Here is a 17,202-nt window from a genome sequence, read left to right on the forward strand (position 1 = left end):
TTATTTGCTACAGGAAAGCAGGATAGTCGAGAGAGAAGGAATTGAGCGCAATCCCGATGGATCTTGGTGCAGTTACTGCGTCACAAGCAGATCAACCCTTGGCCGCCGCGACGACGCCGCTTACCGCCGGCCCATGTCGAAAGTCCCCTTGTCCCCGATCTTGATCTGGGTGGTTGCTAGCATACCTTCCAATGAGGGCTTAGCAGATAATTAACCGAGTCGTCATTGACTTTCCTCAGCTTCCCTACGGGTGGAATCCTGCGCGACTAATGAACATCATGAAGGCATTCTCCCAATCAGATGGCAGCTACTTTCTACAATTGAAGGAGCATGCGGCATAGGTTCCCGCCAAGCAAAAATGTCCCCCAGCGTGGAAACCGAAAACGAGTGAAATGCGTCGTCCGCTCAACCCTGCTCCAGGATCGAAGCAAGATTATGTGGGTGTAGCGCCTTTCCGACGAAGCAGCCGACGGCCCGGAACACGCAAGAGCCAAGAATCTAGGAACTTGGATTCAAAAAGTCTCGCGCTTCGGAAAAGACGGCCCACTACTCGGTAGGGAGCTTCGACATGAGAGGACCGATCTGCAGACTGCTTGCCTCAAACGCATGCCGCATCGCATGCCGCATCGCATGCCGCATCGCATGCCGCGTCGCATGCCGCGTCGCATGCCGCGTCGCATGCCGCGTCGCATGCCCATGGCGCACAACGTCGCATTTCGGTGGGAAACCTGAAAGACCTGCGAAATATACAAGGGCCTTGAGAGCCACTTGCTTGGCAATGTGGCCCACTAGTGGTTGTGATTTGGTTCCTAAACTGGATGCGTTTTTGCATCAAGTCACATCACAGCTCGCGAGCACTTCTCGGCAGTCTCTCTTATTTGCCGAGTACCAGGTACCTTTACCTAGGTACGGAGCACTCCGCACCACCACCACACACACACACGTACGGAGTAGTGCGGAGTACCCCGCAGCAATTCCTAGTAAACCATGACGTAGGAGCTAAACCTAAAGAGGTAAGAGGGGCTGTTCGAGGGGTTTGGGACAAAGTCCCTCACGCATGAGATTGAGACATAGTCTAATAAATTGTAGAGCGTGTTTCTTTAAACTGGTATTGAAATGCCGAGTTTGAATTAAAGCGATAAAGCGCAGAATTGGAGTTGTTTCCAAGGGCAGCGTGCGAGCCAAACTCACGGTATTGAGTGGCAAGGACGCGGGAGTCTCTTAGAGAGATGATGTGTCAACCGTGTCTGTTCAAAAATGCAACTCCGCGTGTGAAGACGAAGACGTGTTTTCATTTTAGGCTTAGCTCTCAGACCCCGCACCTTCCTCTCTAACCCCCACCTGACATCTCACTGTGGAGCAGAGATTGGCTTGGTTCCTTATGTTCCTTACCTCTCTGCCTTCATGCAGTGTCCTTAGTTTTCCACTCGTCCAATTCAGCCCCAAGCCACGTACAGACCTTCCTTGGATCATGATTTACTTGCATCATGACGACGTCGACAAGACTCGACGCCATCCTGGATGCAGCCTACCAGGCGGTTCCTCGGACAGTTTCTCGGACAGTTCCCGTCAGGCCCCGCCCTGCGTCTCCAAACCCCAAATCTGTGAGCATCTGTACCTGTTGCCAGCCGCCATATCCTCAACCTACCTTGCTGTTCACGCTCCACTTGCTGGCTTGTGAGAAGCTAGCTGCAGGTGAGTTCCCTTGGCAGGAACTCACCTTGTAACAGGTGGATCGACAAGCCCCGTGGCCGTTTGTGGCCGTTTGTGGCCGTTCATGGCCTTTCATGGCTGTCCGTCATGGCTGTCCGTTGCCGTTTCCAGCTCCATAATTTCACACTCCTAGTGCCGAGTAACTTATTGCTGACCGAGATTCAAGGTTTGCCGGCCGCAGCCTCCAGATCCGTTCTCGATTCCAATTCCACAAACAAGCTTTCGCCCGCCCGATCCACGCTGCTCGTTCCCTGCTGCTCGTTCCCTTACATCTATCTATTTCAACCCCTGAAATTCTGCCCTTTTCCCCTGTGAAATCGTGTTCCCAATCGATCTGGACCATCGCAGACTCATTGCCAAATTGCCAAAATGCCCGCCGTCAAGGAGTGCATGCAAACCACGTCGTTCAAGCAGCACCCAGATGCAGCTGTAGCACTGCCAGCCATCCCTCGGCGACTAGATATCATTGACATACGGAGCAACAAGGTTGACTTCAATCTCAAAGATGAGATTGCTTCTGCCTTCAATTCGTCCGACAGCGGGGCTCGCAAGCTGCCTGCTCTGCTGTTGTACGATGAGAGGGGGCTGCAATTGTTTGAGGATGTACGTTGACAAGTTTCAAAGAGAAAAGACCTCCAACTCTCCAGTAGTCTTTGTCAAGAGACAGGTACCTGTTCAGATGGATGCTATACAAAGCACTACCTGAAAGGCCGCCTCTTTCTATACCCCCCCCTCTTGCCTCCTTTCAAACCCGCTCTGCTCTGTCTGCCCTGGTCGTTCGTCCCAAGCTCATGCACGGGGCCAGATTACGTATCTGGACGAATATTACTTGACCAACTATGAAATCGAGCTGCTCAAGAAGCATTCTGTCGAGATTGCGGCCAAGATTCCTGAGGGGGCAATGTTGATTGAATTGGGGAGTGGGTATGTAACTCATTCATCCTCGTCTTTTTGCCAAATTACTCTTCTCGAGTCGGGGCTTTGTGTCTTGATACCTCATTCCACCCCCTTTCATTGTGGTAAAATGTGCCCTTCATTAAACTTTGATTGATTTCGACAGAAACCTGCGCAAGGTCTGCCTCCTCCTCCAGGCATTTGAAGACGCCCGCAAATCCATCAACTACTACGCCCTCGATCTATCCCAGACCGAGCTCGAACGAACCCTTTCCCACGTCCCTGACTTTAAGCACGTTTCTTGCCATGGGCTGCTGGGCACTTATGACGATGGCGTGGCGTGGTTGAAGCAGCCTGCTCTAGTGGCCGTGCCGAAATGCATTCTCCATCTCGGGTCGAGTATCGGTGGGTTCCGTGTCCTCCAGCTGTTGTGGAGAGATTTTCGGGGAACTCATAGTGGTGGTAGGAAACTTCCATCGCGATGAGGCCGCCGAATTTTTGCAGTCCTACGCCGATATTTTGAAGCCGACAGACTCTATGCTAGTTGGGTTGGACTCGTGTGGAAACCCGGACAAGATCTAGTACGTCTAATCGGCTTGGATCCATCGGGCCATTTGATTTGCTAACTTGAGACTGCAGCCATGCCTATAATGGTGAGCTGGGTGCGCCTTGATTACGGCAAGAACCGCTACTAATGTTGGTGTGAACAGACAGCCAAGGCATAACTCACGAGTAAGAAACAGATAACTCGAGTGTTCTGCGCAACATGTGTCACTAACTACTAGTATAGATTCATCCTCAATGGCCTCGCAAACGCCAACCATATATACAACCAAGAAGTCTTTCATGTCACCGACTGGAAAGTTATTGGGGAATATGTCTTTGACGACCAAGGCGGTCGTCACCAGGCCTTTCTCTCCCCGGTGAAAGAAGTCACGGTTCTGGGGTCCGTAATCAAACCACATGAAAGGGTTTTCATTGAGCAAAGCCTAAAGTACTCCAAGATTGGGGCTGAAAACCTATGGACTCACGCCGGGTTGCGTAAGGTTGGAAGCTGGACCAAAGATGATGAATATGGTTTGTACTGCCTTGCTGCCCTGAGCCGACTCGTTGAATCACCAGTCTCTTGATACTAACAGTGCCAGGCCTCCACATGCTTAAACGCTCCTACCTCCCCCTGAGCAAAGTGCCCTCCGTCTATGCCGCATCCAACCTCCCCAGCTTGGCAGACTGGCACTCCCTCTGGTCAGCATGGGACATTGTCACCAAGGGCATGCTCCCCAAGCAGGAACTCACAGAAAAACCCATCAAGCTCCGCAACGCTTGCATCTTCTATCTCGGCCACATTCCCACGTTTCTCGACATTCAGCTCACCAAAACTACGGGGCGCCCACCCACTCACCCGGCGTCCTATTACGGCATCTTTGAGCGCGGCATCGACCCAGATGTCGACAACCCCGAGAAATGCCACGATCACTCGGTTATTCCAGATGAGTGGCCGCCCGTTGAGGAAATCGAGGCCTACCAGGGAAGAGTCCGGGCCCGTCTGACAGAGATGTATGAGAAAGAGGGACAGGGGCCGAAGAATATTCCCAGGAGCATAGCCCGTGCTATTTGGGCTGGATTCGAGCACGAGGTCATGCATATCGAGACGCTGCTTTACATGATGCTCCAGAGCGATAAAACGTTGCCTCCGCCGCATACGGGTGTTCCCAACTTTGAAAGAATGGCAAAGACGGCGTTTGAGGCCAGGGTGCCGAATCAGTGGTTCGACGTGCCGGCCCAGACCATCACTATCGGCATGGATGACCCCGAGGACGGCGCTGACGACGTCCCCTTTGGATGGTAGTTCTCCCTTTTCATCTTGTTCTTCTCATATTTCTTTTTCATCTCAGACTTTCTGTTCTTCTTCTTTTTGGTGGGGCAACCAGTTCGTACCGACTATGCTAATACATACCTGCCAGGGACAATGAAAAGCCCAAGCGGAAAGTAAAGGTTCACGCCTTCCAGGCCAAAGGTCGGCCCATCACAAACGAAGAGGTATTGATTATACATGAACTTTTTCCTTGAAAAAACAAACACCATCTTATTTGCTATAGTACGCTCAATACATGTTTGCCACCCAAATCTCCCAAATGCCCGCGTCATGGGTCTCTGCCACGACAAACAGCACCGGCAAACACATGCCCACCAACCTTCCAGAGTCGTTCCTCCAGGGAAAATCCGTCCGCACCATGTACGGCCTCGTCCCGCTCAAGTACGCGCTCGACTGGCCCGTGATGGCGTCCTACAACGAACTTGCCGGCTGCGCATGCTGGATTGGCGGTAGAATTCCAACCTTTGAAGAGGCACAAAGCATTTACGCCTTTGTCGAGAGTGCAAGGGGCGTCGAGGTCTCGGGTAGTACCCTTGTCAAAAAGGTTCCAGCCGTCAATGGGTACGTCATGACCTGTTCGCCCTCGCTTTTTTCCTTTGTTTCCTATTCCTTGGTAAAGAATTTTCCTTCCCAAGCTGACTTATCAGCCACCTGGTAAACAACGGAGTGGAGGAAACGCCCCCATCGCTAGTCTCCCTCGACGACAGTCCTGAACCCCCGCTGTTCGTCGACCTGGCCGGTGCAAACGTCGGCTTCAAGCACTGGCACCCCACGCCAGTGACGTCCCAGGGGGGTTCCCTCGGCGGTCGATGCGGCACAGGCGGCGTGTGGGAATGGACGTCGTCTCCTCTTCGTCGCCACGACGGGTTCCAGCCAATGGCGCTGTACCCGCAGTACACGGCGGACTTTTTCGACGAGAAGCACAACGTCGTGCTGGGAGGGTCGTGGGCCACGCACCCACGCATTGCAGGGAGGAGGACCTTTATGAACTGGTATCAGAGGAGCTATCCGTTTGCGTGGGTGGGCGCGCGTCTCGTCAGGGATGTGGGGGAGCAAGTCTGACCCGACTTGGGCACCGATGTGCCATGGGCCGGTTTATAAGGGGGAAACATGATCGAGGGCAGGGATGGATTCACAGGCGAAATGAAACGATTGCACAGAGACAGTCACCGGTGCTGACTGAACGAGTACGGGAATAATGTCTTTTGCGGAACGAAGACGAGAGCGAATGGAAATGGAACAAGGGTTGGTGTGCGGGTAATGAAATGTACCAGACTGTGCTGGAGATGGATGTGGACAACCAAGTTTTCACTCACTCATGAAGGGTCGAAGCAGAGTGTGTTTTTAATAGTGCCCTTGCCATTGCCCAAGGCCGTTGGCAATATTATTCAAGGCATATGCGCCCCGGCCCCAGTTCCGGCGTCGTCTCGCATATTCCACACGTAGCTCTCTCTCTCTTTTTCTTTTCTTTTTTTCTTCTCTCTTTCTCTTTTTTTTTTTTTATTAAATTTGGTTTTTAGCCGTTGAGACTGCCGTAGATGCTGAGAAGCTGTTCAAAGACATAACCAGGAAGATGAACTCCGTTTTCAGAAATCAGGTTGGAAATCAACTCGGGCGGCTTTCGCACCAGTCAGCACAGGGCGCAGAGATGATGTGAGGAGGAAAGGAAAGAATAAAAACAAAACATAAAAAAAAAAAAAAAAAAAAAAAAAAAAAAAAAAAAAAAAAAAAAAAAGGGCACTCACGGTGTAATCGACATCATCTTCCGACTGCCTACTCGCCGCGTCTGTGCTAAAGTCCAAGACGTCCTGCGCGAAGCCGAGATCCCTCTGGTCGAGGGGGACCTTGCGCACAAACTTGTGCGTCTCGGCAGCGACGTAAAAGGGGATCTTGGGCCTCGCGGCGGCGGCAAGCTGGGCAATCTGGAAGGTTCCGACGCGGGAGATGATGCCGCCGTTCTGGGTGACGGCCTCGGCGCCGACAATGACCATGTTGACCTGGCGCAGCAGGCCCATGACGTGGGCGACAGCCGCGGGGGGGATCTCGGCGACGGGGACGCCCATGCGACGCAGCTGGGCGGTGACGGCGTCGCTCTCGCGGCGGCGGGCCTCGTCGCGGACGTAGACGACGCGGAAGCGGCCGCGGAGGCTGCGGGCCGCCCGCTCGAGCAGCTTGGTGACGGCGCGCGAGGCCCCGTGGGTGAGGACGCACCTGGCGTCGCCGACGAAGCGCCAGCCGGCGTCGGCGACGCCGTGGCGGGCGGCGTTGGCGCGCTGGGCAAAGAGCCGCCCGGAGCAGAGGAGGTGGTGGCGCACGGCGTCGAAGCCGCCCTGCTGGGACTTGAGCGAGGTGACGAGGTACTGCAGGAAGAGGTCGGTGCCGGCGGTCAGGGGGACGGGGTTGGCGACCGAGGCCTTGAGGCGCTCCGAGTGGGCCTTGACGCTGTCGAGCGTCTCGAAGACGGTGGTGGAGGGGACGGTGTGCAGCAGCGCGATGAGGGCTTCGATGGCGGCGACGGGCTTGGTGAGCTCGGGGTCCGAGGCGAGGATGTCGCGGTACGCGCCAACGATGCTGCTGGGCTGTTAGGCTGGGTTGGGGGTTTAAAGGGGGGGGAAGGGCGGGGAGGAAGGAAAGGCGGACTCGAAGGTGCTGGTGATGGAGGGCCTGCGCGGGGCGAGGGCGTCGGGGAGGGCATCGGTGGCCGCTGCGTCGGGGGGGGGGGGGGGTGAGTATGCGGATTTGTCGGGGTAATCGGTAATCGGTAATCGGTGATCGGGGTGGAGGGAGGGTTTGCTTACGCTTGGGAGAGCCGGCGGAGGCCATGGCGGGGAGGTGCTTTTGCGGCAGAGGTTTGAGGCGGGAAGGGGGGAAGTGTCGTCGCGACGGCGAAAAGTTGAAATGAGTGACCCCCACGATGTGGGGATTGGTGACTGGTGACTGGTGGGGTGCATGTGGCATGTGGTGAGCTGGGTGGGGAGGATTGGGGCTTGCTTATTGGCTGGGCGTGTGCAGGGTGGTCGGCTCGGAGGACCCGCCTCCGGGCCGCGCCCCCCCGAAGCCAGGGACTCGTTGGGGTTGGTTTAACGAGGCGCTGGCTGGAGCTGCTGATGCCGCTGCTGCTGCTGATGCTGCTGATGCTTCTGCTGCTGCTGCTGCTCGGCGTTGGCAGGTCGGCCGTCGTGCTGGAAAGTGTGCTGCGTCAAGCCTGCTGGTGGCCAGGCCAGCACTTTCATGCACCAGTGCCACGTACCTTGTATGTACCAGTCTGGTCGGTCCATATACGGAGTACGTCGTGACGTCACTGCCGCCACCCCGCCTTGCCCTGCACATCCCGAAACCCCCCCCCCGCGCAGCACCCCCTGCCCCGGGCCCCAGCGCACCCCCCGACGCACCCCCGACAGCGCTAGCAGTACGTGCGTAAAGTTTCTTCACGGCCCAGCCATTATCACGAACGAACTCGTGATGGTTGCAAGTCAGACGACGCGGCAGCGACGACACGAAACGAGGCCGGCAAGGGGCCGTGCTCGCCACACCCGCACATCAACTACTCCTTGATTCCCTGATTTCCCGCCCCCCCCCCCCCTCCGCCCCGACCAGCGCAGCGCTGTCACAACTCGATTCCGCCGACCCCCTCAACAAAAACTCCCAGCTCCCCATCGGCCATCAACCCGGCACCGCATCGCGTCCGCAGCCCGCGTCTTCGCCTTTTCCCCCCGCCCCGGCCAATGGCCCTCGTCGACCCGGCCACCGGCCAAGCCCTCCCCGGCGACGCCATCCAGCGCGTGCTGCTGGTCGCCCACCCCGTGCACGTGTACCGCATCCCGCCGCTCGCCTCCGTCCAGGGCCACAGCGCCGCGGCGTGGACCGCCGACCCCTCGCGCCGCATCTTCCTCGCGCGGCTGCGCGTCGTCGAGACGGCCGCGCCCGGCGCCCCGCCCAAGGTCGACGTCGTGCTCGAGGACCCCTCGGGCGGGGGGCTGTTCGCCGCGGCGCCGTACGCGCACCCCTCGGCCGTGGAGCCCGTCCTCGACAGCAGCCGCTTCTTCGCGCTGACCGTGCGCGACCCCTCCGGCCGGCGGGCCGTGCTGGGCATCGGCTTCGAGGACCGCGCCCACGCCTTTGACCTGGCGGCCGCGCTGGAGGACGCGCGGCGGGCGCTCGGCCTGCGCACCCGCGACGCCGGGCCCCCTGCCGCCGATGCCGTCGCGCGCGAGGGCCCCAGGGACTACAGCCTCAAGGAGGGCGAGACGATCACGGTGGCGCTCGGCGGGAGGGGGCGGCGGCGGCGGCAGCAGCAGCAGCAGCAGACGGGGGGGATGTCTGACGCGCCGTCCCTGCAGGCCTTTGCGCTGCCGCCGCCGCCGAGCGCCGACGACGCCAGGCGCAAGCGGAGGTCGCTGCGGGACATGGGCTTCGACGATGGCCAGTTTGGCGAGTTTGCCTAGGCCGCCGGGGCCGCCGGGCGAAAAAAAAAAATCAAAAAAAAAAAAATCATGGCACATTGCAGGTTGGTGTTTGCTGAGCATTTTTCAGGGGGGGGGGGGGGGGGGTTGCGTTGAATCATGTTGTCGTCACAGAACCAGCAGGCTGTGGTGTGCTTTTCTCTTTTATACTTTTTTTTTGTTTTTTTTTTTTTGCGTTACTGTATTTGTTCTTCAGTGACCAAATGATTCTTAGCCAAACTAGTAGCAGCAGATTGGAGACTTGTCCATCGTTCTAATACAACACCGCAACAGCAACCACGTCGTCGAGAGTACCCCCCTTATCAAGGTGGCCAGGCGCACACCATGTCTGGCAAACTAAGCCGTCGACGTCTTGACCCCAGAATCACCTCCGCATCATCTTCGCTCAGCCGCCGTGCCCGTGGTCGCACTTCGGGACCGGTCCCGCCGCCCGTCGTCATCACGTACCCCGCTGCGAGCCTGTATCCGCTGCTCTCGGCCCCATGGCTGACCGTCGACCCGTCCTCCATCTCGCTATGCTCGTCATCCGTACCAGTCGGAATCGAAACGGCGCTGTCCGTCTGCCGGTCCAGAGACAAGCCTCTCTGGGGGATGAACGCGGCCGTGGCCCCGTTGAGGCCCAAGTTCGACCGAGGCCCTTCCTGAGCCGCGTCGACATTGCTGCCGCCTTGGACACCGCTGTCCAAGCCCGGTGCCCAGCTCGGATGGAGCGGGGAAAAGTCCAGCATTTCCCGACTCCTGGCCTCGAGAAACAGGTCGCTCAGCCGCATGAAGATGTCCTTTTCCTGCTCGGCCGCCTGCTTGATCTGCCCGCGCAGTTCGCCAACTTGCTTCCTGGCCCGTCTTTTGATCTTTCTGGTCTCGCCGTGCACTGACGTGGCCATGGTGGCGTGGTAGCGGCTCATCAGGTCGCAGAGCCGGAGGGTGTGCGCCTGCAGCGTCATGCTGACCTGGCATTGCTTCATGTATATCTCGTGGCGTGGGCGCGGATGGAAGATGGACTTGGTGGTAGTGGTCGAGGACGACGAGGGCCGAGCATGGTGGCGGCCATGGAACCACGTCTCGTCTTTCCGAGTCTGTATCTGGCTCTTCCCGTCGTGGTTGTGGGTGGCTGTCGGCTCGCTCTCAAGTGCCGAGTGCTTTCCATTCAGCGCCGAGGAAGCGCCATGGGACCCGAACTCGCCCGGTTGGCCATGATTTGCTTCGTCTCCTCGGCCCGATAGCTGTTTTGAAGCTTTCGAGGCCTGTGCCAAGAGTGGACCCATGCTACTCTTGATCATCAAGTACAGAGCCGCATAGGAGAATAGCGCATGCGGTGTGGCAGAGGAAGAGGTCGCCTCGCCAGTCGAAAGCATCTCCTCCGAGGTGTCGAAGCGAAAGGAAGAACGTGACGAGGAAGCAGAAAGGGCCAGGGCTGTTGAACTGGGAAACAGCCCGACGAAGCAGTCTGCTAAACAAGGGGTACGAAGGAACTGATTCCCGCGGGTGAGTAGAATCTCACAGTGTGGGTTTCTCCCATCGCTTGCCGGCGTCGGTTTTTTTTCTTCTTCTTTTCTTTTTAGACAAAAGATCCCGGCGGGGGGAATCCGTGCACAGATAAAGGCGGGCCTTGGAGCCGCATTAGATCTGTGTTTCGAGCATTTGCTCCATTTTCTCGCCGTCTGAAGCACCTACGACCTCCTGGTAAGCAAGCATAGCTCAAAGCCACCCGAGGTCGTGGGATGTCCCCTGGTCGACCGCTTGGTATTGTTCCTGGACAGCAAACTCGTTGGACGTCTGGTTGCACAAGCGTAGGGACCACGAGCCTCACACCACTAGACCGCCTCCAACTTGCCACTACCAAGCCATGACAATAGGCGCGTGTCTTAATAAGAGCTGTGGACCTTTGCGCTGGGTGCCATCTGTCAGTGGGCGTCCGCTTCCCCTGGGCCCCCAGGCCAGACAGGTTATTGAGAAACGGCTAAATGGCGAAGCCTTCATGTCTTGGCGCTTCGTTGAATCTCCAGAGCCCATGATTTTCGGCGGCTTGCCGCACAGCCGAGACCTCATCATCCGTCACGGTCCTGTTCAGGTCCGCATAACGTACATTTGTTTGCTCTTGTTCTTTGCTGGCTACGCCGGTGACCCTGGCCCGGGATTTCTTGTCGACGTGGGCATCAGGGCGATACTGCTCCATAATGTTGACGAAGCAATCTCGAGAAATATCCGAAGCGAGCCACTTCATTATTTCTGCCCCCTCGTGCTCCTTTCCCGGCATGACCAGGTGCCTTACTAGCAAACCGCGCTTGGCAATACCGTCTGCGGTAAAGCACAGATCACCCACTTGGGCCTGCATTGCCTTGATGCTCTCCTTTGCGGTGGCGACGTAATCATCTGACTTGAGCAGCCGCCTGGCCGTGCTGTTGTGCCACACCTTAAAGTCGGCTAGGTAGATATCCACAAGCCCGTCCATGAGTTTCAGAGAGTCCACAGAGTCGAAGCTTGACGTGTTGTAAACGATGGGGAGCCTCAACCCCAGCTGTTTCGCGTGAAGTATGCTCAACGCCACCTGCGGCACCACATGTTCTGGAGTGACAATGTTGATATTGTGAACTTTGCCAACCTCCTGTAGCTTCATATACCACTCGCCCAACTGCTCCGGAGTGAGGTCCATGCCATTCCGTCGATGGGATAGGTCAAAGTTGTGGCAAAAGACGCAGCGCAGGTTGCAGCCGCTCATGAATACGGCGCCACTGCCGTTGTGACCCTGGATGCATGGCTCTATGCAGCAGCAGAACAATCATTGTTAGACCCCGGTCTTTCCCGCACGATGAAGCGTACGCGTATTGTGGTTTGCAATTGGGCTTTGTTCTTGTTGCCACACGACAACAGGCCGGTGGGTATTTCCGAGGGAGGGAGGGGGGGGGGTTCCGGGTGCCGGGTGGTTGTTAAGAAGGGAAGAGGGAAAACGCATGAAACCAGGGCGGCGGGTTGGGTCAAGGGCAGACCTTCACCAAAATGTGGCGCTATGACATTGACCTTTGCTTCATCACCAACGAGGCACATGCCAGTTGTTTCGTACCGGTTCACTCCGCAGAGCCTCGGACACAAGTTGCAGTTGCCAAGGTGGGCGTACGCCAGGGATCGTTTCTTAGCCTCGTCGCGGGAAGTGAGCGTCAAATATCGAGGCGTATAATCATCCAGGAGGAAAGGAGGCGCCAAATGAAGGAAACGACAGTGCGGGGCCGGTTTGATTTGCGATCTCGACAGAAAAGCGCAGCGTGATCCGATCGCTGCCAACTTCATGGCGTCCAGCACGATGCATTCATATCTATTGTCGTCGTTGGGGGAGGCGAGCTTGAAGCCATGCCATTGGTCTGTCAGGGTCGGGACAATAGGCGGGTCCGAGTATCGCTATAACGAGCTGTGGGTCTAGTTAGTTCTGGAGGGCGCAAAACGGAGTGCTCCGTACTCTGTACAGCGATGCGATATGCATCTATCTGGCAACCGTTTGTTTCCGATCTCCACAACTTGCTTTCGTCTACAACAGATCCACGATTTTGTGGCTACATACCAGCCAGATCATTCCAAACCAGCATGCTGCCTTTTTGGTCTTTTTTTTTTTGTGGTTTTTATCCTGAAAACCCGTCACTTGATGCCATGGAGGGAGAAAAAGAGCGATGTGCTGAGTCAAGTGGCTTGGGGCTCGGCACCTGACTTCACTATTGCAGCACAAGCCCTCATCTCATCACCTTTGGAGCCGTGAAATACGACAGCATTTTCCGAAAAACTGAATTTTGAATTTCTCCAAAACATGACGTAACGGCTGAGTAGCTGGCATTCTCGGATACATCATAGCCAGGCGGTTCGGCACTATACGCTGGGAGCTTCCCTACTTGGACATTGTAACGTCACTACTGTCCAAGGTCTGCTGTTCATTACCTTGGAACCAAGAATGGAATCTCGTTGGCGTGCCATGTTCTCTTGCCGTTTACCAAGCTTCGCGATCCTTCCTTGTCTTGCACAAAGCCGGACAGTCTCTGTCCTGAGCCGAGCGAGCCCCAGTTAGCTACGGCAATCACGAGCACCCCCATTCCTTCACCGCGGTAGGCTGCAGCAGTGTTTGGAATTGCCGGTTTCCAGGATAGCCACTCACTGTCGAACATGCCCGGTGAACTGCGTCAGCACAAAGTACTGTTGACACGGCCGGAAAGGATGTGGCATCGACATCAACGATGTTGGGTCCCCACCCAGGGTCGAGTCCGTCGACGGGCCTGCCAATAAGCCCGGGCAGTGGGGTGTGTAATGGGCGAGGCCTAGAAGCAGAACCTCATTACTCACCATTGCGCGAGTGGTGCTGTCCCTGCCCTGCAGCTATACTCGCTGTTTCACAACATCTTGTTGGACCTCTATGCCGGAGAGTAAAGCGTGCTGCGAGGTGCGCCTCCGTATCGATGGCCGTCAACGTTGATGGGAGTTGGACAAGTCCTGAAGGCAACTGCCATTTGCTGAGCCTGCCACGTCATAGGCTCCTTCGTCGCTGGCCGTGTTAAGAGTCGATGGCTCTCGGTCGAATTGGATCATTCCGGAGGTATCCAATCACTCTGTCCATTGTGCTGACGGCAAAAGTGACAGCCCTGGGCCTGCTATCTATCGTTGAAATTCTGAATTGAAATTCTGAAATTCTGACAGATCGTGGCCTGTCCGTCTGCCGGGCCCGATCGGCCGGTAGTTTTGCATAACACGTCCACCACATGGAGAGGTTTGGAAAGAGGTCGCATATGTTGACGCCCCTGGCTCGAGCCATCTGCAGCACGAGCACGGACCGATGCTCGTTGGTTGGCGCCAACCTCCCAGCTCCAGCTAGGCGATGAAGGGTCGGTGCTCGCGTCGTCGAGGCAGAAGCCGTCAAGCTGTCGTGCTGGTTTGATATGCCCCGGTCCTCCAAACACGCCATGACGAGGTGGCATTGATGCTGGAGGAAGCATCGGCGCGTATTCCCGGCAAGCTTGCAAGCCCAAAGATGGAGGAGATGGATAGGGACAGCAAAACCGAACTCGCGCCGAATCCCTCCGCCTGCAGAATAAAGCCTTGGCACTCTTAATTTACCCGGGCATCTGGAAGTCTTTTGCACCGATGCCAGCCACTTAGCCTGAGCCCCAGACAGGGCGACTTTGGTGACGGGCCACAACTGCATACCAGGAGGTAGTCAGTGTCTCGTAGGAGGTAGGTACCTACATGTAGCTTGTGGGGTACTTTACCACACCATTAGCAACACCAGCTACCGTCGCGTACCTGCGTCATGAGTCCGGGAGGATGTCGAACATCTTTATTCCTGCTGATCAAATAATCAATATCCGGGCCGCTTACATCCCGGTCCGATTTTTCAGTACCTGCTTACTACTACTAGTCAGGGCCTAGTTGGTGTTAATTGTGGTGGTGACGGCCTGAGTGAGCCGTTGAGCCGTTGCATGGTGTACTTGGGAGGTACTTGGAACTTGGGGCTTGTCAAGTTCAACCGATTCTGGCGCCTAGACAACCAATGACTGCCAAGGAGCCGGGCATGGGCCGGGCAGGGGCCGTCATTGCTTTGTTTGCTCGATTCGGCGCGATTCGGCGAGGCGCTTACTTTTGTTCGGACTGTTGCAGCGTCTGTGTATGAGAAGAACAAAAGGGGGTCCTCTTCTCCTCGTCAGTTCTATGGTCGTTTCAATTTCCCATTCCGAAAAAAAGTCCTGTCTGCGGGGAACAGAGGCAAGAGGGAGGCAACCGTTTGTCGTCCAAGCTCAGTGTCGTCATAGTCATAGTCATCGTCATCGTCATCGTCATCGCCACCGCCAGCTGCCACCTACCGACCCCAGCTGGTCGGACCCGCCACCCGCCACCCGCCACCTGCCCCGCGGCCCGCAACAACCCCGCGACAACTCAATTCAGGGCAATTCATATTCAATCCATGTTCGCAACTGTCATCACCCGCCCCCCTTTCAAGCATCAAGTCTTCTCGCACCGCATAATGGCTTCCGGCCATGTGAGACTCGCCCTACCACACACCCATCATCTGCTTCACCACCGCTAATGCAACGTTCCCAGGACCCCAAGCTTCTCTATGCCGTCGACGACATCAAGGCCTACCACATCGTCAACGGCAATGAGCAGTCCCTCACCCCAAGCGGGCCGCAGACCCTGTCGCTTCTCATGGTTCCTACGTCTTCTGGATATGCTGACCCGTCGGGCATTGGTGCCGGCGAAGACGACTTTTACTTGCACCTTCATCTACCTCCCGAGCTGGACCTGCCCTTACCTGCCACCACGCAAATTTATCATCAGCCGCCGACGAGCTACCTGATTCCCCGATGGGATCTCGGCCCTGAAAGCGGCGCCTTCACCCGCATCGAGTTCCCGGCCGTCGGCAGCCGCCCGGGCATCCAGGAAGATGTAGACACCTTTGAGACCATCCTGGCGCAGTGCACGGCCTTTTTGGAGTGCGCTCCGCCGCCAAAGCCTGGCAGGACGGCGCCAACCCACGCAGCAGCATCCCAGATCGACAAGGCCAGGGAGGCGGCCGGCGAAGAGCTGCCTGCGTATGACCCTGGTAACTTTACCAAGGGCGAGGCATATGTTCAGGGCAGCCTGAGCTCCGCTGCAAAGGGTGGACGCATCGTGCTGGTGGACGAGGAAGATGGCAGTGTCATTGGCGAGCTGAGCGACGGATATCAGGTGGACGACGGTGCCATACAGCCCGGATCCAAAGGTGCAGTGCAACCCCCAGTACCCTCCCCCCCCCGACGAGAGGGGCCTTGACACAAGCTTCAACACAAGATGCTGCCGACTAACACGTCTTCTGCACTCTAGACCCTGTGGAAATTGCTCTCCCCACCGACGCCTCGCAAGCAATCAACGTCCAGCCCGCTTCAGCATACCATGAAGCGGACAGGATGCATCCCGCATACAAAAAGTCGTCCATCGTCAACATGGGTGTGAGAGCGTCCCGTCTGCTCATCACCACATCGGACTGCGTGGCACAGGCCCTCAACAACCAAGCCGACCACTTGACCAAGAAGACACAGCCCAACACCAAACCCGTCACCTTTACGCCCACCACCCGCGCGCACATTCGCAAGATTAACCAATATTCCAACAAAGCTGCAGGGTTGTCCGCCGCCACGGTCGGCTCCATCGTCAAGGTTGCCCAGAGCTTTGGCGCCGCACTTTCCAGGCGCAAGGACGGCCGCGCCAGGGGCTACGACAAGGATGGCAACGTGGTCGAAACCTACAAACCCGGCATGTTGAACAAGAGCCTGATGGCTTTCAACACCGTTGTGGACGGAATGGAGCAGGCCGGCCGCAGTTTGCTCACCAGCACCACGACAAGCGTGAGCCAAGTCGTCGAGCACAAGTGGGGCCCTGAAGCCGGCGAGGTTTCGCGCGATCTGGGCGGTGGGTTCAAGAATGTCGGCTTGGTGTACATTGATATCACTGGCGTGTCTCGTCGTGCCATTCTCAAGAGCGTAGCCAAAGGTATGGTTGTAGGCAACGTGAAGGGTGGAGGACAAGTTATTGTTGGAGGGGGCGAAAAGCCAAGTGGGGAAGAGGAAGCTGCATCACGCGAGGGCAGTGGAAGCTTAAAGGGCACCAAAGGCTCATGATGCTCAAGGAGATGGGCCAGGTGTTGGCAAGTGGGCAGGAGGGGGACGGGGACAAAGTTGGCTTTGCTTGGATGTGCCGGGGGGGAAGAGCGGCGAAGGGACGGGTGGGGATCAATTGTCCGGATGACTTTTTATGGTATACCTAAATGTACAGGGAGGAGTAGCTAAACAAACAGTAGCTATTACATAGCCGCAGTATGCATCGCGGGTTCCGAACGACAAGCAAGCTAATCAGTCGTGATGGGCCTGGACGGTCTTTCATCGCGGAAACAGTACGGAGTTACGGACCGTATAAAGGTGGATCGGTCACGTGCGGCGCGACCCACGGGCGGCCTCGCAACAACTCGAACCCCCTCGAGACGCATCACATCACCGACTGCAATCTACAACTTTGGCCGATGCTCCGGCCCTCTGATCCTACCGGGCCCTCGGGCGGTGTACCAGCTGAGCACCCCCCCCTCCCCCCCCCCCCTTCCGCCACGATAACCATCCATGTGCCGATTCGAACTCGTCGGCGTCATCATCCTCATCATCCACGACATCAAAGACGCCCTCCAGCGCAAAAAGGCGCAGCCGCTAGACTCGCGCGCACTCCCTGACGAGGCCCTCTTCGCACGCTGAAGTCCAAACC

At 56.9% G+C, this 17,202-nt stretch overlaps 7 protein-coding genes across 7 annotated transcripts; 3 read left to right on the forward strand and 4 right to left on the reverse strand.

The window, feature by feature from the left end:
* Positions 1 to 2,082: 2,082 nt before the first annotated feature.
* UV8b_01020 (uncharacterized protein) lies at positions 2,083 to 5,929 on the forward strand (the record flags this gene model as incomplete). Its single annotated transcript, XM_043138518.1, has 12 exons — positions 2,083 to 2,316; positions 2,519 to 2,637; positions 2,774 to 3,012; positions 3,074 to 3,188; positions 3,247 to 3,260; positions 3,318 to 3,339; positions 3,398 to 3,684; positions 3,753 to 4,452; positions 4,572 to 4,647; positions 4,707 to 5,044; positions 5,131 to 5,503; positions 5,702 to 5,929. 12 exons carry the CDS (start codon positions 2,083 to 2,085, stop codon positions 5,927 to 5,929), a joined length of 2,745 nt encoding a protein of 914 aa, XP_042994452.1.
* Positions 5,930 to 5,999: 70 nt separating this feature from the next.
* UV8b_01021 (uncharacterized protein) lies at positions 6,000 to 7,306 on the reverse strand (the record flags this gene model as incomplete). The annotated part of the gene is made up of 4 exons (XM_043138519.1): positions 6,000 to 6,101; positions 6,229 to 7,054; positions 7,124 to 7,187; positions 7,282 to 7,306. The coding sequence occupies 4 exons, from the start codon at positions 7,304 to 7,306 to the stop codon at positions 6,000 to 6,002; spliced, it is 1,017 nt and encodes a 338-aa protein (XP_042994453.1).
* Positions 7,307 to 8,208: 902 nt separating this feature from the next.
* UV8b_01022 (uncharacterized protein) lies at positions 8,209 to 8,928 on the forward strand (the record flags this gene model as incomplete). The annotated part of the gene is made up of 2 exons (XM_043138520.1): positions 8,209 to 8,739; positions 8,824 to 8,928. The coding sequence occupies 2 exons, from the start codon at positions 8,209 to 8,211 to the stop codon at positions 8,926 to 8,928; spliced, it is 636 nt and encodes a 211-aa protein (XP_042994454.1).
* A 320-nt stretch (positions 8,929 to 9,248) lies between these two features.
* UV8b_01023 (uncharacterized protein) lies at positions 9,249 to 10,301 on the reverse strand (the record flags this gene model as incomplete). The annotated part of the gene is made up of 1 exon (XM_043138521.1): positions 9,249 to 10,301. One exon carries the CDS (start codon positions 10,299 to 10,301, stop codon positions 9,249 to 9,251), a length of 1,053 nt encoding a protein of 350 aa, XP_042994455.1.
* Positions 10,302 to 10,906: 605 nt separating this feature from the next.
* UV8b_01024 (uncharacterized protein) lies at positions 10,907 to 12,231 on the reverse strand (the record flags this gene model as incomplete). The annotated part of the gene is made up of 2 exons (XM_043138522.1): positions 10,907 to 11,706; positions 11,934 to 12,231. 2 exons carry the CDS (start codon positions 12,229 to 12,231, stop codon positions 10,907 to 10,909), a joined length of 1,098 nt encoding a protein of 365 aa, XP_042994456.1.
* A 1,243-nt stretch (positions 12,232 to 13,474) lies between these two features.
* UV8b_01025 (uncharacterized protein) lies at positions 13,475 to 13,882 on the reverse strand (the record flags this gene model as incomplete). The annotated part of the gene is made up of 1 exon (XM_043138523.1): positions 13,475 to 13,882. One exon carries the CDS (start codon positions 13,880 to 13,882, stop codon positions 13,475 to 13,477), a length of 408 nt encoding a protein of 135 aa, XP_042994457.1.
* Positions 13,883 to 14,938: 1,056 nt separating this feature from the next.
* Positions 14,939 to 16,571, forward strand: UV8b_01026 (uncharacterized protein; the record flags this gene model as incomplete). Its single annotated transcript, XM_043138524.1, has 3 exons — positions 14,939 to 14,953; positions 15,016 to 15,676; positions 15,778 to 16,571. 3 exons carry the CDS (start codon positions 14,939 to 14,941, stop codon positions 16,569 to 16,571), a joined length of 1,470 nt encoding a protein of 489 aa, XP_042994458.1.
* Between the last annotated feature and the right edge of the window lie 631 nt (positions 16,572 to 17,202).

Source organism: Ustilaginoidea virens, chromosome 1, assembly GCF_000687475.1.
Source record: "Ustilaginoidea virens chromosome 1, complete sequence".
NCBI lineage: Eukaryota > Fungi > Ascomycota > Sordariomycetes > Hypocreales > Clavicipitaceae > Ustilaginoidea > Ustilaginoidea virens.